At 41.8% G+C, this 26,285-nt stretch overlaps 1 protein-coding gene across 1 annotated transcript in view; it reads left to right on the plus strand.

Annotated features, from left to right (window-relative positions):
- The first annotated feature begins 2,102 nt into the window (after positions 1–2,102).
- Positions 2,103–26,285, plus strand: part of ptprga (protein tyrosine phosphatase receptor type Ga) — a 607,325-nt gene continuing 583,142 nt past the window's right edge. Inside the window, exon 1 of the mRNA XM_049566435.1 lies at positions 2,103–2,681. Coding sequence (XP_049422392.1) covers positions 2,588–2,681 — 94 coding nt within the window. The 5' untranslated portion in view covers positions 2,103–2,587. The remainder of the gene's footprint in view (positions 2,682–26,285) is intronic.

Below are 26,285 nucleotides of genomic sequence, written 5' to 3' on the forward strand. Positions count from 1 at the left end.
ACAATGGCATAACAGGACAATGACAATCATTTACCATCCCTGTTATATAGCGGCTGATCTCGTCCTCTGCTCAGAGGGTAAGGAGCACTAGGACCTCATTGTTATCCCAATTTGCAGACATTTTTGGCTGTTGTTCTTCTTTAAGTTAGCTGGTAATTATTATCAGCAACTTTTTAAATTTCCCAACAGTGGGTTGCATGAATAACATGTCATTGTAACATCACACCTGTGCCACCCACAGAAACCCACCCTTTTGGTGCTGTTACTACCTCTGATGGCGCCTTAAAGGTGAGACAACTATGGTGTTAAGAACGCTGATGTTGTAATGTATGCTGACATTGCCACTTTGTTCTATGTATCACCAATGATGGCAGGGCTGAGTGAGAATCTACCACTTGAGTTGAATACCCATACCAATTGGCTGAAAATGAACACATTAGTATTGAACAATGTACAGTAACAGTAAAAAGAAGTATATAAACTAGTATAGTGTTTTTTGTCATGGGTACGTGACGTGTCAAGTGAGCACTGAACTTCTGTGGCACCAAGTCCACACACAAACTATAATGAGAGCCTTTCTTTATAGAGGGGTCTCAACTTGGAATGTGCTCCCTACCAGCATGAGAGATTAATAATAGATATTCCTTCAAGAAGTCACTAAAATTGAAACTGATGAATCACATGTAAATTTTATTATGACAGTTCTGGAACATTTTTGTTAATTTTTGTTCTTTTTTAATTTGGTACAGTGAGTTTGTGACAATTTTCTTTTTTACTCATGTTTTGTCTTAAGTTTGGACTGATACTGAATGTTATCGTCTCACTGATACTGTGTGATTTTAAATTGATGTATTTTTAATGTTGTTTTGTGAGTGGACCCCAGGAAGACTGGCAAACACTTTGTGAAAGCTAATGTGGATCCGAATAAAGAGCAAGGAAGTTACCTGCCTGCCCGAAACCTGTGATGCTTGAGCCCGGTCACACTCTGAAGTCATCGAAATCCAGCACTTTGGCAGTTACTTGTGGCATCAGAAACCGACCTTTAACGTCAGCATGATATGCGGGAAACGCTGTGGGACAAGGACAAAAGTTAAGGCGGCGAAAGTCCAAGTGGGGCAGGCAGGAGGGGTGGTGGATGAGTCCAGCAAACACTGGCTTTCATCTGAGAGAGAGGTGTTTGTGTCACATAATATTCTAAAGCCAAACCATGTTTTTTTTTTTTCTAACCATGTTTTTGTTGCCTTAACCTAACCATGTGTGTTTGTTGTTAAAGGAGGAAAAAAACGTCACCAGTGTTGTACCGACGTAGTATGTTGATGTAAAGTTAAATTTCCTGTGAAAACGGAAGTGTATCTTGAAAGTAGAGAACTTGACACGGTGTCCCAGAATGTCAACAACCAACGTACCCAGGGTACCTTGCACGTGAGATGTGGACATGGAAAGTCCATGACCAAAACGTCAATATGTGACGAGGTCTGAGCGAGAATGTTTTGGATGTTTCAAACAAGCCTGCCCAAACTGCCCAATCTACGGGTCCCGGCTGTGGCTTGACCACATGCATCACTGCAATGTAAAAGCATGAGGGTGAGAGGGGTGGCCTGGGCCAGATTCTGATTAGGGCCACAGAAAGGTTTATTCCGACCCTGCAAACAAACTACAATTTTGCTTTCTTTTACAGTGATGCAGACTCACAGCATTATTTAGGTTAAGCTGAGACTATGTCACCTTGCATTGCACTGACTGATGCATTTGGTTGATTCAATATGCTTCATAACCGATCACTCAACACAGCCCTTTCACACTGGGCTCCTTCTAGGACAGAATCCTCAGGAATGGTGAGACGGAGGAGCTTTGTCTAACGTGGATCTATTTTAGAGTCTTTAATATGAACAAAAAGCTGGAGGACCCCCTGGAGAGCACATATCTATTATTACCCATTATTATGGGACATGTGCATGCTATTATCCTGAGCGACTGTGCGTTCTATAGCCGGCGCTAGGATCCAGAGGAATGACCTCTCTCTCTCTCCATCCCTTCTCTCTCTCTTTCTCCCTCTCCCTCTCACTCTCTCTCTCTCTCTCTCTCTCCCCTCAAGACTGTTTTAAAGTCTCTGCCAGACTTGGGCTCACACGCTATTTCCTGGATGGACGGAGGAATGGAAAGCTTCCAGCGCCTCTCCACCACCAACACCAACACCAACACCGACTCTCCCCTCTCTGTGTGCCCGACGAGCGCTGCCTCCACCGCCGCAGCCGCAGGAGCGACGACGCGCTGTGTGGACCGCCGCTGCTAGTCTCCCATAACCCGCTTTCCCCCCTCTCCTGCTGCACATACACGCTCCTCCACAACCATCAGTACCCGAGTGTTATGCTGATATCCGGGGATATCGGGGGGATTTTGGGACGGAAAGACTCTTTACTGGACCTCTAAAAATTTCTCCGCCCTCCACCGTGCCCAGTCTCCGTCTGCGCTGCGTCTCCGGTGCTGCTTTTTACGCAGCGAAGGCGTCGCTGATTTGCCCGCAAAAGGGGGAAACTCAACAGTTGTTGCTGCTTATTGTTTGCATGTCGACGTGCATATCACTACCATGTGGAGGCTACTGCAATCGTGTTGTTGCTGCTGGTGGATTTTCTCTCTCATTTTGCCTGCCTTCGTGCTCCTGTGGGCCGAGTGTCATCCTGGTAAGTTTCATACCCCTACAAGTCAAACACTGGGATTTTTTTTGTTTTGTGCTCGTGTCTATGAAGGAATGTGGTTATCGCTGTGGCACTGTCAGAGCGCAATGCATCTCTAATAGGCTGATAGAAGTCAGGTCCCCTCACGGAGTATCCTGTAACGGGTCACTGGCTGGGAATATTTCGTGCCTTTTGGCTTGACGCGCTTCCCCGGCACCGGCACGTCGACTACAAACTGTCGGAGACGCAAAAAAGGCAGTTAGTGGAAGGATTAGTATGCATCTGAGAGACCTGTTTGAACCTCCTCATACCCATTAAAAGCACAACTCCATCACAGGAGCGTATTTGCCCCTGCTTCCTTCCCTCTGGTAGAACTCGCTCTTAAGCTCTCCAAATCCACCGTTTTTTAAAATTTCTTTTTAACCCTTTAAATAGCAATCAAACTGGGGGAAAAGACACAATAGGTTGGGATGCTATTAGAGGAGCAGCAGGCATGGAAGGCTGGTAGTTGGGTCAGGAATATGGGTAGATAAAACGAGGAAGATGTGATGCCTTGTCAGCCGGCGGCGCGTACGCCAAAGCCGTTATCTCACCGCCTCGAGCAAGACAGCAGGGCTGTGAAGCCGCTTCACACACTCAAGCACACAGCCCCCAAAAATTGCAGTTGAGGCTCAAATCTGTGCTGAGGGGAAAGCAGACCTCGTGTCTGTGTTTGGGATTGTCATGTAGACCCCTCAGAGGGGTTCAACAAACAAGAAGATGGGACTCTAGATACCATATGGCCGTGGAACACTGACTACTTTGAAGAAAACACTGTCCTAAATGCTTCCTCTCTCTAATTGGGCTAATCTCCAGCTGTTATATAACAGAATTGAACGATTTCCCACATTCACTTTGCAGAGGGAACCCTATGCTTCACTTAGAGTTAAATCAAACACTCCTGGGCCCTGGACCCCAGTTTGTGAGGTCTGGCTTTAAACCCTCAGGAGCCGATACCTGAGGAAGAACAACACCTTTTCTGTTGCTCTCACTCTCAGACAGTAAAGAGGAGAAATCTCTTGTATCAAATTGGGAAATAAATCCAACAAATCACATTTGACCTTGACCAGAGTGTCCATATACGCTTCATTTCTCCAGCTGTGTGAAGATCCAAGAAACGTCTAAGACAATTTCACACACGCTGGCCAACCCTACAAAAGCTCTGAGTGAAATTCTGGAGGTGTGATGTTCTCATGTTCACCGTTACCCACCCACCCAGCCTTTAAATAGAGCCATATGCATATAGATGTGGTCGTATTTTATAAAGGAATTCCCTCTGTGGGCATCTTTGTCGTTAGATATGAATCAGTACTATTAGAATTAGATTCAATCGAGGTTGGGGCGATAATGGGAAAAAAATGGTTAACGTCCCAATATTTCTAACCAAATACTGGGACATTGTGACAAATGGTGCTTTCAGAGGATAAGCAAAAGGGAATCTGTAATGTGGAGAGATGGAGAGGTTTTCTCTGTTTGTTTGACTCAGCCACAGCACACAGATAAGCTCAGAAATGTGATTCAGCTTCTAAAACGACTAAATGGCAAATTTCAAATAGAACCTTTTACACTGCAATAACCGAAAATCCTCAACACTGTCCAAGTGCAAAGTCACGACCCTAGTTTGATAGCATACAGATATATTACTCAGCTCTGCTCTCAAATCGGTGCGTAACAGCGGCGTGAGCAAAACAGGCTTTTACTAGTTCTGTCTTTTAAAGAAATCTGAGAAGTGCATTAATGAATCCATTGGACCCTTGATCACATCTTGGACTCGTATTGGCCCCCATTAGCATCCCCAAGTGTGAGGGGCCATTCTGATGTTAAAATTCACCGAGCTCGTGTTGGAGCTGTCAGCTAGAGCTGTCTGTAGATATGACACGTTATCACACAGCCGGCTAGTCGGGCTGTATTAGCCTACTTTTCAGCTTGCCTAGATTAGCTCTTATATGTCTTATGAGTCTTAGGAGATGTCTTGGAACACACACACACATACACACACACACTCACAGAATGAGAGAAAGGCAGAGCAAAAGATGCCCTGTTGACCACTGAGCACAGACGCTGCTTTAACAAATCCATCCCAGTATTTAAACACCGTTAGGATTGATATACTGACTTCAATTTTTGAAATGTGGCTCTTGTTAGACATTTAGGGGTTTCGTGCCATGCCCCCCTCATTCCCTCTATTTATCATCTTGCATTCCATCTGATCACAAACCTGGAGAGAAATAAAGTCAAGTGAGCCGAGGAGTCGAAGAGAGAGCAGCTCCGAGAGATGGATCGTGCTGATGGATGGATGGATGGATGGATGGGTGGAGGCACAGACAGAAGGATGGAAAGAATGGTTTGAGGATTCATTTATCCGTGGTGGCCTATGAAAACAAGATTGTTTGTGCTGCTGAAAATGAAGCCAGCTGTTTTTCACGGACCAGATATTCAAGATGAGTAAAACCAAATGGATTAACACTTTTTTTTTCTTTGAATAAAGATGCAGTCGTTTTTTAAATTAAAAACAGGCTCATTAGCAGGTAAAACAGTCTTTTTCCAGTGTGTTCATTGATAGGAAACAAACAGATGCTTTTATCAAAAAAAAAAACAACAACAATGTTGTAGGGATTAAAAATAAAGAATTAAAAAACGCCTGCTATGAGAGAAAATGGGAGAGCTGGGGCTTATTGCATAGCAAAATGGCACATGTTAAAATCAGCTGCATATCACTCTGTCTTTTAATAGATGAGAAATGAAGAGAAAAATCTCAAAACGTCTTTTTTGTTAGGAGAAAATCTATTTCAACAAAATACAAGCTATGGAAATACATAGGAAAAGGACAGATGGACAGATATTCAGCTGCCAGTTTGTGATGCTTTTGCGACGTGACAAATTTCTGGGCAAATGGGCACCGGCACCGAAGGGCAAATCCACGGCTCAGGACGTGGAACATTGATAATCTCTCCCTCGCTGTCTCTCTCTACTTGACCTCCTCTTTGCCTCCTCTCCCTCCCCCCTCGGCTCGACCACGTGTTGTCATGATACCGGCTTCGAGCGAGCCCAAGGTGGCTGGTTCATGTTCACGGGGCTGGCAGATGATGTAGGAACAGAGATGAGTGTGCTTCTCTCCTGCTGGGTATCATCATCCGCAGGCTCTCAGCGCTGCTCTCCTTACCTCCAGCCCCGCTCTTCTTTTCTATTAATAAGGCTCTTATCCAGGAGATTGGTTTGGAAAAAGCACAGGGAAAGGCAAGATCGGCTTTCCAGAAAAAAAACCAAAACACGTCACCCATGGGCCACATGCAAATGTGGATCACTTTGGTGGCTGATGATGTATAATCAGCTATAAAAAGAAAAAAAAAGGCGGCATAGAAGAATTTCAGCATTTCTGGTTTACTGGACCTGCTTTATTGTCATGTGAAGACTCTCTGAAAAGATTCCCTCTTTGTATAGAGATTCTCAGTTGTGTAGATGGGCTCTCTGTATATGTGTTGAATCATTTTGTAGCCTTACTGAGTGCTGAAATAAAACAAAAACCTGTTTCCAATACAAAATCAGCTTGGAAATGAGTGTCAGTGTTGTGACAGGGAAAAAAAACACATCACCACATTTAAATTAAGAAAAATGAAATGGAAAATAAGTTTTATAATAAGATTACATAACATTACATTCAGGAATACAGGATAATGGAGATAATTGAAATGGCGGCGCATGATTTTTTCAGTCCTGCTTCTCTTTAATAAAAAGAGCTAGGTGGTTATGATCACATTCAGAACCGTTTCTGATCATAATGAGGCTCTTGTTCAGTAGTGTTGAAGTACAGTACGTCTCTCTTTTTCCTCATGTATGCTGTTTCCTGCTCTTGTGAGGAAAGTCTGCATGTAGTCTTTTAAATGGCTTCATTGTCTGGTTTGTTAATTCGACCAACTGGACTGAAACGTGCTAAAGATTCCCACTCGCTTTAAGATTTGCATACCATACACGTTAAAAAAGAGCTCTCAGAATTGCAAATTGAAGTCGTCTGAGAACGACGCCAGTGATTTATCTCATTCCATGTATACGTGGTTTTGTGTTTCCCTGCTGATCCGTAAAGCGTACAGCGCATCTTCGAAGCAGCTCTCTGTGATTTCCTCAGCAGGGAGGCTATGACGCCTGCAATTATGGCCTCGGCTCCAGCCTGTGGTGTTGGGATAGCGCTGGTGAGCGCTTCATCCTCTGAGCCTTCGAAGAGTAGAGTGCACTGTTTACTCCGGAGTCCACCTTCGTAATGTCATACCTTGCTGCGGAGCAACACCCGCAATGATTCAGCCAAGTGCCGTCAGAAATACAGGAAGATTGTGCAGCACTGTTGTGTCACGCACGAGTGACCCGACTGCTGCCAACACGCCCCCAGTCGCCCACATAATGGCCGGTTTGCAGCCACGCAAACATCTGTTTTTTTTTTTTTGTTTTGTTTTTTTGGAGATGGAAAGCACTGAACATCACTGCGGGGCGTCCGCTAGCTGACACAGAGCATCACTTTTCCTTTCCTGTCTGCGGCGTGCGGTGTCAGCGTCGAGGCATCACGCCCCTGTCACCGCGCTGCACTTCAGCCCTGGGTTAACCAAACACACAAGGGAGAGGGAGAAAGAAAGAAAAGGAAGGAGACAGAAGAGACAGGGAAAGAAAGAGATGTCTGGCCTTCCATCTGTCTCTCTGTGCTGCGAAAAATGAATGGGCCCTGTCGCTCCTGGCTAGGAGGAAAAACAGAACAGTCATTGTAATCTCACAACAAGCGCCTGAGCTAGCACATCTTTTCACCCCCACAAACACACAACCCTCCTTCCATCTATCTCTGTCTCTTTCCTCGCCTATTTTTTTTTTTTTTTATCAAATTCACTCTCCTTTTCCTCTCTGTTGGAGAGTGTATGCGCATACACGCGCACCTTTTCTGCTCCTCTTAAATCCAGGAACAAACGAGACAAGCCGGTTTGTTAACCATTCTAAGCAGGCCCCCGTGTCACAAACCTTTTCTCTGAGCCTTTTTGTCGCAGCGATATAGGGAGAAGGTTGACATTTAGGGAAGGGATTGGATATGCTTCGTGGCCCTCGGTTGCCAACATTATCATCATCATCATCTCAGTGCTCACTGAGCTATTATCTGGCCTCCGCTGTGGCCAGAAAAACGCTCTCACGTTGGCTCACGGGTCACTTTATCAGTCAGTGAGGGGCCTGTCAATGCCACCCCGGCTTTCCTTAATAGATTGATTAAAAGATACCATGTCATGTTTGTCCATGTGTGTGTATATGTAAGATGCAGCGGGGGTGGGAGGGGTGGCAGTTATCCATGTGGGATGCTGCTTTGGTAGCTGCCGCCTTGTCATTAGGAGGAAGCTGCCTGAGAGAGCAAGACGAGAGAGATAGAGGGATCGGGAAGCAGATAAATGGAGAGAAAAAAGAAAACATCCCTTCTATTGTGCTATTGATTTTTCGCGGGAAATGATGCTGTTTTGTTGCACAAAGGGGGAAACTAAAGATAAATAGGTCTGATAATGATAACAATAGTAATGATGATATTAAGTGCAGAGGCGCTAATGATATCTCAAGAATGCGATGAGTGGAGCCGAGCATGGAGCATCGCCTTATTTTGTTTTTCGATCAGCGTTTCTGCTCAGCTGAGCGTGCCTGTTAGGTTTTTAATCTGTTTCTCGTCAGATTTTTTTTTTTATATATATATATAAATTCATATGCTCATGGCCCCACGGTGCAGCTTGAAAAAGGAGAATGGTGGGAAAGATGGAGATGTCTGGCCTTCTCCTCAAGCCGGTCCCGGTTTCTCTCAGACTTAATGGGCTGCTGAAAATAAGGCACACTCTTCAACCACCACCAGGCTTTCACTTTTTTTTTTTCTCTTATCTCTCCGTCTCCATTGTTCCACTTCATTGTTTTAATCAAGTCCACTGCCGGATTATTTGGAGAAGAGGAGGGGATGTTCCCCTATCATTTTCTGGAAGGTGCCTCCCGAATTTTAGCTCAGTCAGGCCTGTGAGAGCTGCTTTCCAACAGCATCACCCTCTCGCCCTCCCCCCACGTCTCTCCAGTTTTCTCACTTTCTTCATTCTGCTTTGCTAAGTCTTGTTTGCTTCCGGCAGGGTTTCTCGTTGGTTGCCATATGTTCTACTTCCCTCTGCCATTATCACCATCATGCTTTTCGTTCATACGTCTCACTAATGTTCTTAGAAAAAGCCTAGATTGAGCATCAAACAGACTTTGAAGTAGTCTCTTTCCACTATAGCTCCAGTTGCATTGTCTTTAAAGAAAAATCCAGCAGCAGAACACACATACTGCTCTGCTTGTGTGACAGATTTGTACCCATCATTGAGTTTGATGTTTCTCTCAGCTAGGCAACAGGGGCTGGGTATCAAACCCCAATACTTTTTTGGCACCCACCGAAATGTAATCATACCACTGAGTACTGAAAAATGTGTAGTATGGAACACTGGCATTACATCTAGGTACGTTTGTTTTACTCAACTGATCAGAAAGGTGCTAATTCAAATCTTTTTTTTTTTTTGTTTTAATAGGGTAAAAGTCTTTAATTGTTTGTATTTAAACTACAGTTGAGAAACCTGAATTTATTTGTTAGAGTTTTTGGTCACTTGGGGATAAAGTAAGTCCACAGCAATCTGATTAATCAACCAACTTTCATTCCCACGGCATCAAATACAGCAGTCTGGTCAGCAGCCCTCGGCCTCTGTTACCACCTCACCAGCCACCTCGCAGCATGTATGAGAGACATCAATGCTAACGTAAACCCGTCCATGGCAATAACATAGTAGAAAGAGTTTGTGGGTCAAACACATGCATGACTTTTACCCAGGAGGCCAGTGTTTGTGTCAGCATTCTTAGTAACATCCTTGTTAAGTTATTGTAATAAACATACAGTAATTATTTAAACCCAAGCCACTAAGTAGTTTTGTCTAAACATGTAGAAGTTTTGGTGGCAAAACCTACAATTCCTGTGAAGATGGAAGTTTATTTTGAAAGACACTGTGGTATGTGGCGAGGGGGAAATTGACATGGAAACTGACATGTCCAAAACTGATGCTGGGGGGTATCTAACATGTCACAATTGGAGCCACTGACAAAGCTGCGGTATTTGACAAGCTGGGAGTGAGAACATCTTGAAATATTTCGACATACGACATGTGACTAACTTACAAAGTTAATGACTAACTAATGTTTCTTGCCACCAGAAGAATGTTAGTCGTTCTCCTTTTAGCTCTGGTTTGGTCTCCATCAACTTATGACAGAAGCATCTGTCTCTTTAGCTACTAAATGCTCCACTGTGTTCATTATCTACAGTAGTGGCAAACTGTCTGCTGTTTGATGTTTACTGTACCAGGGCTTTCTCGCAGCTGAGGGTTGAGAGTGAGGTTTTTGGGCTGGAAAAGACTGGCTACAAGAGACTTTAAACTGTAGATGCAAGGGACACCACAGAGTTGGGTGATAACTGTTATAGTTAAAGTCCCACTGATTGTGAAATTTGTTCTCCGCATTTGACCCATCCCCTGAGCAGCAGCGGTGCCGCACTCGGGAATCATGTGGTGATCTAACCCCCCAATTCCAACCACTGATGCTGAGTGCCAAGCAGGGAGGCAATGGGTCCCATATTTATAGTCTTTGGTATGACCCGGCCAGGGATCGAACCCACGACCTCCCAGTCTCAGGGCGGACACTCTACCACTAGGCCACTGAGCTGGTTATAACTGTGGCTTTAGACCAATTTGCACGTGGACAAGTACCATCTGGCGACCTTTAGTAATCAGTAATAAATGTGGAGGTTGTCTTTGATCTTAATTTGCTGTGTCCCTAATTTGTAAAGTAAAAATTCCACTGCAAATTACCTACCATATTTCACTAAACACATAGGTCATGTGGTATTAGTCAAGTCATGTTTATTTATAGAGCACATTTAAAAAGAACAAATGATGACAAAATGCTTCACAAAGACATTAAAACATAAGAATGACCAAGTAAAAACAATCATAAATTTCAGAATATAAATAAATAAAAACATAAAATATCTTGAGGAAATCATAATACGAAAAATAGCATTGCACACAAAAATAGAAGCAAATAAAAATCAGAGTGTGGTCATGCTCAGGCATGTCATCATGTTGATAATTAAAAGGCTAAAGAAACGAGATGGGTCTTAAGATGGCTTTTGAAGGTATAAGTGGAGGGAGGAGATCTCATTGTTAGCAGCAAACTATTCCACAATTTAGGGCCAACAACCAAAAAAGCTCTATTACATTTGGTTTTTAACTAGGTGCATGGAATGGAGAGTAGTAATTGGTCATGAGATCTGAGGGTTTGGGAAGTGAAATAGGGTCTAAGCAGTTTAGAGATGTGGCCTGGTGCCAGTCCGTGCAGTGCTTAAAAAACAAATCTTAAAATCAATTCTGTACTTCACTGGCAACCAGTGAAGAGAGACCAGTACAGGGGAGATATGGTCTCTCTTCCTGTTACCTGTGAGGAGTCTTGCTGCTGCAGGTTGAGCAAGCTGCAGGTGAGAGAGACTGGTTACTACATAAAGAGAATCACAGTAATCGAGGCAAGAGGAAATAAAAGTGTGGACTAAAGTCTTCAGATATTTAACGGGCAGAAATGGTTTTAATTTTGCAAGGGATCTACGATGGTAGACAACTGAGTTGATTTGGTTATCAAATTTTAAAACAGAATCAAAGAGGACAGTTTTTTTTTGCATGGGACTTTACATTCAATGACAGAGGCCCAAGGTTATTGATTGTGGTGGGACATTTAACTGCTGGTCTTAAGATTGAGACCTCAGTTTTATTCTGGTTAAGCTGGTAGGAAGCTTTTAGCTATCCCCAATTTTTCATCTTCATTGCACTTTAAAAGGGAGTTGACTTGCATGAATCACAAGGTTTCAATATGAGATACAGCAGCGTGTCATCAGCATAACAACTGAAGGCAATATTATACTAAAGGTAAGTATATATGAGGAAAGTAAAACAGGACCTAATATGGAACCCCGTGGCATTATCAGTTGTGACAGAGGCTGTTAGTCCTGTGCAAACTGGCATTTCTTTCACTTGGGTTTGTATTTAGTTTTTTTTTTGTTTCTTTCCTGCCTTTTTCCCGGTCTATTACGGAGGCTGAGTTGGCAATTTAAGGTGAAAGATTTGACAGCATTTTGGGTGCAGGATGCTCATCTCACAACACAGCATGGAGGCCCATTTGGAGAAAGAGCAAGCTCAAATCCATCCAGGAGAGCAAAATCTTGAGAGATGATGAGATAGATGACATGTGACAAATGTGAGGCAGGACTGGTTCTGCTTGTTTAACCCATATTTCTTTTTTCAAAAATAGAGGGGTTAAAAGTGTGTCAAAAATGTGTCTATTTCTCATAGTGAGGTAACACAAACAGGATAAGTTTGGTACTGGTAGCAAAACTCAAGTACCATATTGACACTGGTATTAAAAATATCAAGTAGTATCTAGCCCTACAGGCAACAACAACAGAGTAAAAGATTAGTTGAATGTACTTCTGGCAAAAAAGCCTGTTCTTTTGTCTGCATCCCTCATGGTAAACCAATAAATGCTGCAAGACACCCTGGCAGGCTGTGGTTGCGTGCAGGCAGAAACACAACACAGAGAGGGGAAAAACAAAGAGAAAAGAGAAAGACATAGAGACAGCACGAGATGCTGATGAGAGTGGAGAGGTGTACGCAGCCAAGCCCTTTTTTCCATTTTGCTAAGCGGGATGCCAGCGGAGCTTCTGTGTCACTGTGCAGGGCTGTTGTGTGTTAAAAGGAGCTTAGACTGACAGGCTGTCGGCCGGCATGGAGGCTGACGAGCCTAACCAACGGCGACACCAAACAAACACCGGGAGGTGAGAGAAGAAGGAGATGAGATGGGAAAACAAATGGACACGGCAAAATCCAAAGAGAGAGTTCACACTCCACCTACCCTCTAGATTGAAACCTGTGACACCACCAGTCGTTTTGGAAGCTGTAAGATGCAATTTGATGGGATATTCCTGACAGAGAGGCGGCTGACGGTTGCCAGGTGGTGGTTCTTTTGGCCACGGGCCCTCCTCCCTCCCCCCTCTGCGCCACCTTGGCACATGTCAGGACTTTCAGACACTTTGTGTTCTTTTGTCAGGCTCGATAGGTGGCCATTCACTCTGCAGCTGTGACAGCTCTCCGATACAGCGGTGAAAGGTGTAGATGGGTGTTCCTGCCATTTCCCAGAACGCTTTCTCATTTTGAATGTTGAAATGCACTTCACTCGACTTCCATCAGTCATCCCTGCTGACAGTGGAATGGAAGCAGCTGCTTTCTCCCTGAGAAAGGTGAAAGAAATGTCACCATCTTACTATGATATTTGGTGTGTCAGTTAGACAACAGGCCTTGGGTTTTACTTAACAGTTTTGCAAGCACTTCACTCACTTCCTGTTCTTTTTCTTTGTGGCCTCTCTCTTCTTTCTTCCATTTTGTTTTTTGCTGTTTATTATTTCCATTTTTACCTTACACTATTCATTATGCATTCTTCCCACACTGCTCTTGTCTTTTTGTTCTGCTCTTACTCTTTTTAAAACACCTTATATTCTATTTCATTTTGTCATCCTTTTTTCTCTTTTTCATCCATCCTCTTTGTTCTCTCCATCCTTTTTCTCCCCTTCTTCTTTCCCTTTCTTCCCACATCTTCATTTGTTCATGCTTTCTTTGTAGTACTTCAACTCTTTCTACTCTTCCAACAATTTCTTTTCTTCCCATTTCTCCTTTCCTTCCCTTTCCTTTCCTTTCCTTTTTCCTTTCCTTTCCTTTCTTCTTCTGTTCTTCGTTTGTTCATCATCTCTCTTTCTCTGCTTTTTTCTCCTCATGTCTTTCTTTTCTCCCCCTGTCCTTTCTTTCTTTCTTTCTTTCTTTCTTTCATATTCATAAAACAGTATTTGCTTCTTGTAGCCGGTCTCCTGGGTTTTTCTCCTCTCTGGTCACATTAACATGTTTCTGTAACCATGGATTATTATTCTGAACACAGCCCAAACTAATGGCCATAAAGTAAAATCCCATTTTTCACCAGAATGGAAAAATGTATGTACATGCCTGCGCACACGCGTGTGCACACACGCATACACACACACACACACACACACACACACACACACACACATGCACAAGTATTTCACAGTTGTTAAGTGCTCACAAAGTAGCATTTGCAGTAAAAGTCATTAATGAATTAAGCAATGAAAATTAGGATTCAGGATGAATCTCAAAGTCGGCATCAAGATGCAAAGTGTTGAAGACACATAAGGACACCTTTTAAAATCTCCTCCTTGGCTGTTAATGAGGAAATAAATATCATATTATCATTTTATGAAGATTAACAGCCACCATTGGCTTAGACTCAAAGACTGGGAGGAAACCAAACTCTGGCTATTTACAGCCAGCATCTTATTTTTGTAGTTTTGGCCATCCTTCCCATCAGTGATAATCGTCTTTTACTCGGGTTAATTGCTGAGATCTGGCTGCTGGAGCAGAGTGCAGTAAAACAGCAATACAAGCAACCAGATGTTTGAACCACTTTCAAACAAATACAAGACAAAACAAATATTAAACCTCAAGACAAGGTCAAGAAAATGACATCAGGTCTCAGATTGCGCTCGGAGACTACACATTTTTAACACAAAACCGGTGTTACAAAATGGAGGTGTTAAGTTTGAAAGATGTTAATGTTTACCACGCAGTGAGATCTAATAAATTAATGCTAATGAGTTGCATTATTGAAGGATAAAGGATCCAGTGATTTTGGAGCTTGATCCATAGAGGGTACTAAAAGCTTCTACACATCTTTTCATCAAGTGCTACCAAGAATGACACTCTTTTGGTTCAGATCGAAATTTATTGACATCAGATAGATTGCCATTAAATTTGATTCAGACATTAATTTGAGTTGTTATCACCTTGGTAATTATTTTTTCATCTAGTTCCACCATCAGCTATGTCTTTGGAATATGTGTGGTTTATTACCTAATACCTGCAAAACTGCAGTATATCAGGGTATTTAGAAATCCCAATGGTATGATTGTCATTGTTGTAAAGAAAATAGATGCTTCTCTTTCTAGTAAACTCAAACAGATATGCTGTATTAGGGATGTATTGTATGCAGTTCACAAAAAGCGCCGCTAGAAGCCACTGTCTACTGACTAACGACAGAAAGAGACAGCAGGGAAAACAGCATCAAACGAATACTGTCATATCTGTCATATGAAATTTTAGGAAATTATGAAGGTATGAAAAAAATAAATGCCACCTAAGACCACTGTGGGCCTTTACTTTTTGTTGTTTTGAATATACTTTCTTTTAAACATTAAAAACAACAACAACAACAACAACAACAAAAAAATAACAAAAAAACATAAATACAACATAAATGGGCATTTCATCTACCAAACGGAGTAAAAAGAAGCAAACTGCTTCTCTGGTCCTGCACCTATTTTATTCTAACGCATCAATACACAATCGATCTCATAAACCAACTCTCTGCCCCAGTGTCCATCTCCACAGCTAAACCTCTCTGTTTATGCTCTTATACATATATAATTTTTTATACAGCTTATTAAACTGATATTTTTACTTTATACTCTTATACTCTATACATACTCTGTTTGATTCCTTTATTCAGTCCACTCTACCAAATCAATCACTTTAATGCTAATGAATAAGTTTTAGTACATCAACACAAGAAATAATAATGGTGGCCATGATAAACATTTCCTGCTAGACATTACCATGTTAATATTCTGATTGTAAGTATGTTAGCACTGTGATGGAATCGCTTACCTCAAAGCACCACGCTAGCGAAGATATAGTCTCGCCACCAGACAATCAGAGATCTCCGCCTTCTGATAGTCTGGGGACACTCCTTTCTAAAGTGTGTTTAACACACTGGCGAAAACAGCCGGCAACAAAGCAACGCCTCTTGCATTTTTGAAAAGGACACGCCCTCCCGGAAATGCGCGCTCCCCCTTTTCTTGTCCACAAGGAAACAAACACACAGAGAGCTTGAAAATGGATGCCGAGAGATTTAACTGCGTTTTAACAAACCTGTGCTCAGTCCACAAGATTGTGGAAATGAAGGACTTACAGCGACTTTGTTTAAAACTTTTAACACAGTCGGACTATGTTTACGAGCACAAGAGTTCAGCGAGCCACCGAAGGACCGCCCTGCGGATTTACTATTGGTTCTGCAACATAGGGAGTTTTTTTAAACTCTGAAATTGTATCCGCCCATCTAAACACAAAATCAGGGAGAAAGTCATTAGTCTTTAGTTAAGCAAAGCGTCTAAAGACTGACTTGTGAGTCTAACGAAGATATAGACTCTTATTATTGGTTTTACTTAATGTGCCTCTCAGAGAGGTCCCTCAATTTTAAAATGGATGAATGTTTGAAAGAAGATGCAGCAATCTCATTATCTAAGTAAGACAATGATGAACTCGCAAACAATACAACAACCGCACAGCTTGATGCAGACAAGGCCTAACGGCATGACTTGAGCTGGTAGCTTAAAGTTAGCAATCTTTAGACAGATGTTGCTGTTCACTGACATAACAACTACATTAAACTGATTATATGACTATACTGTAGGCTTGTTTTAAGTACATAAAGTAAAGTAAAGGTAAAGTTCCACTGATTGTCACACACCTGAGTGTGTGAAATTTGTTCTCTGCATTTGACCCATCTCCTGAGGGAGCGGTGAGCAGCAGCAGTGCCGCACTCGGGAAGCATGTGGTGATACCCCACAATTCCAACCCCTGATGCTGAGTGCCAAGCAGGAAGGCAACGGGTCCCATTTTTATAGTCTTTGGTATGACCCGGCTGGGGATCGAACCCACGACCTCCCAGTCTCAGGGTGGACACTCTACCACTAGGCCACTGAGCTAAATACTAAATGTATGTTGAGTTCTAACTATGGATTGCTAGCATCTATCTGATGTTTACAGCCAACAGCTGGGGCAATAGGCTTACATTTAATATTTGTCTTGGTTTGACTTCTGTTTAAATTGTTTAGATAACCTGGGTAAACTTGAAATTATGTTAAATGTTCCCATAACCAAAACCTAGTGGGTTTTTTTTGTTTGATTTTTCCCCTAAGGGTATGTAGTGAGTGAGGTCCGTGTGTAGAAAAGTAGAAAAAGCAGAATGTGTTTTTGCTTACATAGCTCTGCTGTGGCCCTCGGTGTGCTTACTCTGGATTATCACCAAGCATTAATTCATAAGGCTTGTTTTACCACTCAATCAGACCAGTGTTGGGAATGTTCATCCATCAACCCCTTCCCCTCCTTTCAACATAGACCCCCGCCCCTTCTCTTGCCTGCAAGCTCTCCTGCCTCCCACTCCTTAAATTAATTTTTTGCACCCCTCTCCTCCTCCTCCTCCTCCACCACCAATATCACATAAGCAGCTCCAAAATAAAAGTCGATGCCTGCACTCCAATCTCATGGCTGCCCATGATTTGTACCTTGATCAAATATTTACAAAGGGAGCACAAACCTTCTTCTCAGCTCAGTTTTCTTGTGTTGTGCATGGCTCCATCGAGCTACTCAACTGTGATCTGTTTAAAGTCAATGCGGGAGCATCAGCCTAGTGACATGGAAGTTGATCAGTAGTAAATGTGTTTTTGCTAGTGGGAAAGTTGGGTGGAAAAGAGGCACAATTGCAATTTCATGTGTCCTACATAAAACTAAATTTCCAATGTCTGCATCCCTTCTTAGGAAGTCATTATGTTACGACCATTGGTCACAACATATTTTCAAAGAAATTAGTGAAATGATCACGGCTGGGTTGAAGCAAAGAGATAGTGTTTTTGGTTTAAAAAAAACAGTTAACACTGATTTTTAGTTTCACACAGGAAACAAACAGCAACCTCCCATGTAATAGTGCAGTGCTTGTGCGACCCACCCACCATCAGCAATGTATTAAGTATTTAAGTATTTGAAAAGTCACAATAACTTCGATTTTTGCCTCAACTCTACATGGTAATGACCACAAATATGCACGCTATGCATATAAAGCATATATACATTGCATCAATACAGTTCACTTTTGGGGAAAGCCTGTTTACAAACAGACAAACAAACAAACAAAAAAATACGACGAACAATAAATTTACACACAAAAAATGAATGTAAATTCAAATCATGTGCATGAAACGACAAATAAAATACAAAAAATATGGTTTTTAAAGTTAAAAGACACAAAATTTAGAGGCAGTATGTCAAAAAATGCAGGTGCATTTATCAATCTGTACACAGAGTAAAGTGATCATGCCTTTGACCTGGGCTGTTTACAAGTCTTAAGCTTCTTATTGGATAACACTGAAAAGTAACTGCACCCAGGAAAATAATCTTGTTTGCTTTATCAACTAGTGGTGATCGCATGCTCTTTCCACTCCACCTGTGTAGTGATGTTGCGCTGTACCACAGTTGAGTGCTTTTGAACTTTTTCCTAATGTTGTATATAGAGAAAAAGGCAGATTTATTGGACAGACGAATTAATCTTCACTTTTTCCTTGCCTATGCCAAATGCATTCTGGATTTCTGTCTTTGTTAGAAATGTCCAGCCATTATCCATCTTTTTATCAGCCTCTGTCTAAGGCAAACAAAAAAATCCCCAGGCATGTTAGTTACTAATTTAAATGCCATCATGATATCAACCCAGGAGTGACTGAATATTTACTCGTCCTTGTGTACAGTGGACTCATGACTTTTAATGGTGTATTACATGATTGGTGTGTAGAGTTGATAAAGTGCGTATTATACTCAGTACCGAGGGGAAGCATGGTATTTTTGCAGCCTAACAGTGAGGACTGAGTGGGCCATTGCTGGTTTCAAGCCTGGATATCCACTCCATTCCTCCAGTGTAGGCAGCGGGAATAAAGGCAGTGAATAAAAAAAAAAGAGAGAAAGGGAGAAAATCACTACATGCCAAGAAGTGTTGTGTCACACTGAGCGCAGAACAGTGCAGAGAACTCCTCATTAAATTCTTGCAGTGGCGTTGGTTTTTCCACTTTAATGCTTGGGAGATGCTGGTTTCCTCCTTGGAGAGAGACAGGGACTTGGGGGCCACCAAGACAAGAGCATAGCCCAATTTGTCTTAGTTCCAGGGGGAGGTGGTTTAAACAGCAATGCCCTCTCCTCTTTCTTAATCTCTAGTGACCTCTCCCTATCTCTGTCTTACATCTCTGTTGTGCTTTAAGCTTCTTTGCTCTTTGGTGCTCTGTCCTGATCAAGCTGTCTTATTTGACTTTGTGAATTGTGTTTCTTTCAATCTTGAAGCCAATTCTCCCACTGATCCAGTTGTAAGGGTGGTGGAGGTTTTTGCCACAGTACAACTCATTTTACATTCCTCTTTAGGTCCTTGTCTTGCCATAGATTAGCATGAAAACATTTCACTGTTGAGTCACTGGTGGAAGCAGAAAAGACTACGTGTTATGTGAGAATATCAAGTTATTACATTTTATCCAGCTGGAAATATCAATATCTGTACCAAGTTCCATTGCAATCAATCCAATAGCTGCATGGGCGGATTATGAGAGAATGGGCCCCTGGGCACAGATATGCAAAAGGTCCCACCACCTGTCCTACAGGGGCAAGACACACAAACTTTGTAGTTATGTCTCTTTCTTTGTTGTTGTTTTGCATGTTTTTATAGACTAAATCTTGTTGTGGTAATTTTTATATGGTCATTTTTTTGTCTTCCTGAGGATATTTGGTGTCTCTCTGAGGTGATTTTGTGACTTTGTGCTTGTTTTGTGTCTCTTTGTAGTCATGTTGTAGGGTGTGGTTGTTTTGCTTCTTTTAGTCATCTTTTTGTGTCTCTTTGTGGTCATTTTGAGTCTCCTCCTGGTCAGTATGTGTTCATTTGAGTGACTTTTACAGGCTAGGACCATGGACCCATGGACCTGGTAGGCCTGTTCAGTAATCCATCCATGAATAGTTGTCCATGAATAGTTTCACTCTGACATAAAAATATCAACCTTATGGTAGCACTAAATAGAAAGTTGAGGGACGATCAAAGTTTTTAAAGGACACATTATTTTGGATCAATGTCTGTACAAATTGTGTGCTAATCTTTCTTCATGGAACCTAAATACAATTATATATATCAATTTTCATGGTGATCCATCTGGCAGTTGTTCAGATATTTCAGTTAGACTGGACCAACCAATAAACTAACACACCTATCTTCATGTCCGTCCCGAGAGACACACTACTAGCCCCATTGAAAAATTGGCTGTTCAACAACAAACTGAACATGCAACAATTCCTCTGACATAAAAAAAAAACATTCAGAGCAAACAGTTCTGGGGACTTCTGGAACTGCCAACTGGGAACTACATACATTTCAGATCTTTTTTTTCTGCAATGGTATAGCAGTTACTTTTGCTTTGCCAAGTCAAATATGCATTGGCATTTTCCTGTAGCATAAATGCTCAGTATCACCTGGACCCCACTGTTGTCCATGTTTCCTTCCGTTAATTCTGTTATGAGCTGTTATTTGAGTTTTTTGTTGTCTAACTTTTTTTTATTTTTATTTTATTTTTTTGTGTAATTGCAGTTGCCATGGCTGCTTTGGCTGTTTTGACCAATCAATGTGCATTTATGTCTGGACCAATCGCCATACACTTACATCACTCATGGTTCTTGCACTGGGAGAGTACCTACTCTGACTTAGGTGCTAAAAAAGTCACTCAAAATGGCATGCTATAAACTACAATTATTCCTAGTTCTTGCAGTGCGGACACAACAGAAAGGGGTGGTTCTCAGAACTAGGTTATTAGAACTATGAAAAAGTTCCTCTGGTCTGAAAAACGTCTCATTAAATGGTCAATCTTCTTGCAGAGGGAAGTAGCAGAGTTGAAATTGGGACAAAGGAAAAAGCTCTGCCTGCAGAGCGAACCGGCTGCTGAGGTGAAGTCAGGCATGAATCCTGTCAGTTACATGGACATGCCATGGTTGGGCTAATGAACAGGTTTGAAGTTCTAATAGCAACTTTGACTTTTCCTATAATGCAGTCACACTCCAGTTATCAAGGACTTCTCACTCCCTGTAATCACTTCCACCTGTCCTTCCACCGGATACATATGGACAAACACAGTAGACCCTGACAGCTAATCCAGCAATTTGTGGATTAAAAATCAATCATAGAGTTTGGGTTATGATGATTGACCAAAAATATTGCTTGGAGCAATTTAAGCATATTATGTGGTTTACTGTATCAAAGCAACTTGACAAATTGTCAGTGACTGCTGCCACTGAACAATCAGCTAAGAGGATTTATTATACCGTTAGATCAAATTAACTGGTTTGTGCGAGACAATTAAACCTTCAATCTGACTGTGATTTGATTCTTGCAGATAAATCATCTTATGCAACAGTCCAGTTATGTCTGAGCTGTGATAGACCAGTCCAGAATTGTGAAAACAAACATATTAATAATGAATCACTGAATGGAGGTTTCAACAGGGCAAGACACAGCACAAACACTGTGAAGGGGCTGTGTCGTAGACTCCATCAACAGTCCCAAATATAGAGATGGTGATATAGTTGTTAAACTTGTGACCTTATACAGTTGTATCCAGGACACCATTCACACAAGTGAATTCTGCATGATGTGTTTCACAGCTGGTTGGACAGCAAGTCCATGGGTTACAAAACCTCCTTGTGACACTTCTCCATTAGAGATTTAATGCCCACATTGGTGTAGAGTGAGCACCTCATCATCCCATCTACCACATTATTGTCAAGTTTTTTTTTGTTAAACTTTAGAAGGCTTGTAAATATTTTGTTAATTACAACCAGTGTACTCCTTCAAATTAAAGCTATATTATTTATTTCTTTATTTATTTTAATGAAAAAGACAACAAGCCTATTTAAAGAGCAATTACCTACCTGACACTTGATACATATCACATTAAAACAGGATTGTTGTGGAACTCCAAATGTTAACTGCACCTGTATTAGTTTATGGACACCAGATAATTAGTAACATTAGCTGCCAAATAAGAAACTAAAATATATCAGTATGTGATTCATTAAGTCTCCATATTGACACCAACTAACTTATAAACTTCAACAGCGTAATCAAATTCCTGTAATTTAATTATGGCTTTTGGTTTTGGTGTAGATGGAGAGTAATTATACACACATCTCTTAAGTGCAAGGCTATCAGAAAACAGTGCCAGTGAAGTAAGGGTAATGCCTCCAAACTCTTACAAAAACATTTTGATATGTCAAAGATCCAAGTAAGATCGAAATGTAGTCTCTTATTAAACTTTTGTGGCATGTGTGCAGGCTTTTGGTGTGCCAGCCAGGTGGTCCCATTCGGCCACCCCTATTAAAAATTAATGGGGGCAACACTGGTGCTACTGTGTGTGCCCCACCACTGGGTGGAAGCAAAATCAGAGATATGAAAATTATATACATACTGGCCTTTAAGCAACAGCAGTTTGCCATTAGAGTAATTCATTTGGTCACTTGTACTTGTCACTTCCAGTTTCCTTAGTATGAGAAACTTTGAACTTTGTAACTTTGTGAATTAAACCTTCTAGGTTAATTGACGGTTTGTCAGAATACATTTTAAGAGATCAATTTGGAATTTAGAAATAAACAACAGACAATAAAGTAACCAATAACTGCAGATGTAGACATACTTGTGTCATTTGTCAGGAGAACATGTTAGGTGAATGATGAATGAAGAGTCGTCACCATTAGTCTCAGCAGGACTGAGGCTTGTCCTGCCCTCTGTGAGTGCATGGCTGCTAAATTTAAGATTTCCTGAGCAGGCCACTCGGTGTTTGGCTCCCCGCGCCAGATGTTCAACAGATGGGGTTCACTAATATCACCCTTGGGTGCACAGGATTCCACTCGAGCTCTCTCAGCCTCTGTCACTCTTTTTACTGTCGTTTCTCTGAGTGTAGCTTTCTATCGTGCGTTACCCTTTTGTGGTCTGTTTAAAAAAAGAAAAAATCCTTTTTAACTTCCCCTCTCCATCTTCGCCTCTCCTTTATTTTGAGACGTTTGCTGAAACTGGAGTAAGGACAGAGAGGGAGAGAGGCTTTCAGTGAGGGACTGGGTGAAGCCTTCCCCCATTCCTCACTGCTAGACAAGCACCCGTGTTCCACCTGAAACGCCTTTGGATTTACGCTGCGAACTGCAGCCATCTTTCTTCGGTTAATCACCTCGGGGCTGGGCGCTCCGGCTCGCCACGTCCCCAGGCCGATGGATGACCCGCAGGGGAAATCGAATGGAAACCAGCCAAGCCTGACGCTTCTGAAGTACTTTCTAGGTACCAGAGAGAGAGAGAGAGAAAGAGAGAGAGCGAATAGGACAGCAAAGTAATTCAGTGTGTGTAACAGAGGCCAGAAAATAGTGTTTACTGCTAATAAATAATTCTTATTTCTTCTAGATATTTCTTTAATCTGGAGTCTGTTGGTCAACATTATTGAATCATTTGAAATTGGCTCCTGAACACACAGTATGTTGTCTCTCAGTTCTGTTTTCATTCAGAGCTCCAATTAACATCTGGTTTCATTATAAGCAATTCATTGTTTAATCTATGAATTTCTAAAAACAAAAACAAATACCAAAGTCACCAGAGGCCGAAGGGATGTCTGCAATCACCTTACTGAGTTTGACTGACAGTTCAAAGAACTACAGGGATTCATTACTTAAAAGAAAAACCCCAAAAACCTGATTCTGATGGCCGTATTGCCTCAGTGTGGGGCCCTGAGGCATGAAACAAAATTGGTGGCCATACATTGACCTTCTTCCTCTTCCTGGGCATCGTGTCCCATCCCCTCCAACCACTGGTTAAGTGCAAACCGCTGATGACACATGACAACATTTTATTTCCTGTGGAGACTCGGTAGATAGACAGCACTACATGCCAAAGGTTTGCTGTTTTTTTTTAAAAAAAAAGAATATCCACTAGGGTTGTCATGAGAACCAATACTTCTGTACCAAGTCGATACCAACACACAATAAATATGTCAGTACCTGCTTTTTTTCGGTACCGTAAGTACCAGATACAATTTTGCCCTCAGCCGGCCGTGTCGATTGCTGTCGGAACTGATGGGGCAATATACGCTGTTCCCTATTGTCTTTGCTAGAAACAATGGCTTTTACAAGTGCTGCTGGAGCCACAACACCTCGGCTTGTTGAAAAGTCAGGTAGTAGGAGTAGTGTGTGGAGAGGGTCTCATTTACACTGCAAGCAATGTGTTTACGTAGCGCTCACGAACGGTTGTTGTTTACTTGCGTTTTCATTTCGCCGAGCATGTTAACAGTCGCGCCGCTTTCGCGAGCACGCTCGAAAATAGGAGAGATGCTGAAAACATGAGTTAGTGTGTGTTGTGACCTCTCGACCACCGTAGACATCTCCCCCTTGACCAAGTGAGACCTAACTGGCACATTTTTCATGTACTTACCCATTTGTAGTGCTTAATATTACCGCCACCATCTGTTCGGGTGTGGTTTGTATTTTGACGGGACAGCAGCGGCCACTGTGCGACGTGTCTGTTCGGTTTTGGTGTGAATACATGTGTGCTGCTGCATTGCTTGCGGTGTAAATGAGGCCTTAGAGTTAAAGTTTGAAACAGTTTTGATAAAGTAGTGAATTTAGAAATACATGAGTTCTGTTTTTTTTATTTTTATCGTGGTATTGAATGAGTATCGAGAATCGTGGACATTCACTGGGATTGGTATCGACTACTGAAATTATGGTACCGTGACAAGCCTAATATCCACTAATAAGAACAGTGTTATCTGAAAATAAAAGTGAGGTTCTAAATGGAAAACTCCACCAAATGTACACATTACAGCCTATTTACAGGTGGATCACTACTCTGCATATGTGAAAATAAGTTGTAAAGCTTCATTGTGTCCACAAGGAGCTGTACCAAATCTGATAAATATCCTCAAGTCATGTCACTTGAGTCAGTGTTGGTTGCAGCTAAAAATTACTGATTTGAAATAGCAAAAAAAAAAAAAAAAACAAGTTAAGGTCAAGACATCAGAGTCAACACATTCTCAATCTTCAAATACAGATGCTCGGTCAGTGGCATCAAAACTATGATGCTCCAGGTAGCCCTCTAGCATCATTTATGGACACTCAGGGACAGGGTGTCAGTTTCCACTTATATGCATTGTATCTTTTAAAAGTAGACTTCTGTGTTCACAAGACACACTGCACTACTTTGTTAAAATAACTCACAGTTGACATTTAGTTTCACATGAGACACAAACACTCATCTCCTGGGTAAAAGTCCTGTGCTTGTTTCACCCATCTGCCCTACGAATACTTTTTTACTGGCTTTGCTACAGCAGTTGGTCAGACCATCAGATAATGATGTGGCCCACTGGGTCACATACTAAAGAGTGTGTAAGTAACTGACGCTGAGGGCCACTGACCAAGCGTTGTTATTTTCCAGTAAGGCATGAGGACCGATTGGTGGAGTTAGAAAAAGTAAGGTACTAGACCTCTGTAGCTCGCTGCTCATCTCTGCTAGATGCCAGCGGCTTGTGGCTACATTAGCAGCCACCAGCATAAAATACCTAAATCATTGTTCGAGTTGAATTATGGGTAATGTAGGCACATTCTTTTTTTTTCACCGTCCATTCTGAATGTGACAGTTTTATAGGAGTGCATGGCTGAATCGTTGGAGTATTCTTTTAATTTAGGTGTTGACTCTCCACAGTTGATATTGTATTTTTGCGGTGCATAATCACAAAGTTGGAAAAAAAAACTTGCTTGGGATTAATTTATACAAACCAACTGACAGATACTGAATCAAGGGCATTCAGGAGAAAGGGGGCACCTGGAGGTCACCTGCAGTTGCCTTAGTAAACCAGGCTTTGTTCCGCCCTTTGGTTTGACAATAATTCAAGAAAAAACAGATGCCCTGAAAATCAATTTTGCAACAATGTATAATTATATGGTGATAACACCACTGACACGGACAGCAAAACCAGCGTGTAACCTGGATTAATGTGTTGATGTTGCTGCATGTTCAGGGCCCGTAATGATGTCAGCCGAATCATTCCAGGCCCTCGCTCCACCGCCAAGTACTAATGAACAGTGTCTTGGACGAGGAGTTATCTGCTGGAGCCATTTGGGTTCGCCTCCACAACAGGGCATTACCATTAGTGGGTTTTTTTGTTTGTTTGTTTTTTTTTTTTTGAGTTTTTTGGATACTTATTCATTATTCGATGAGAGGCAGAAAGAGAGAGTGTTCCTAACAGCCTGTTAGCATTTGGATTTGCTGTAATCTTGAAAGAGAAGTGGATATGAATATGCACTGATGACTGTACAGGTAAACAGTTAAAAAAACAAAGGTGTTAGGTTAAGTACATGTAATTATGTGTTATTGGTGATCAGGAAACCAGTGCCATTTTACTTTCCACAACATTAGACAACCAGATGAGTGTTTGTCTGTGCTAGCTGAAGTTCACACCTTGTTTAAATGAAATAGAAGTATATTTAATATACCCTGACATCACTTTTGGTGTGCTGC

The sequence above is a fragment of the Epinephelus fuscoguttatus genome, linkage group LG1 (assembly GCF_011397635.1).
Source record: "Epinephelus fuscoguttatus linkage group LG1, E.fuscoguttatus.final_Chr_v1".
Classification (NCBI taxonomy): domain Eukaryota; kingdom Metazoa; phylum Chordata; class Actinopteri; order Perciformes; family Serranidae; genus Epinephelus; species Epinephelus fuscoguttatus.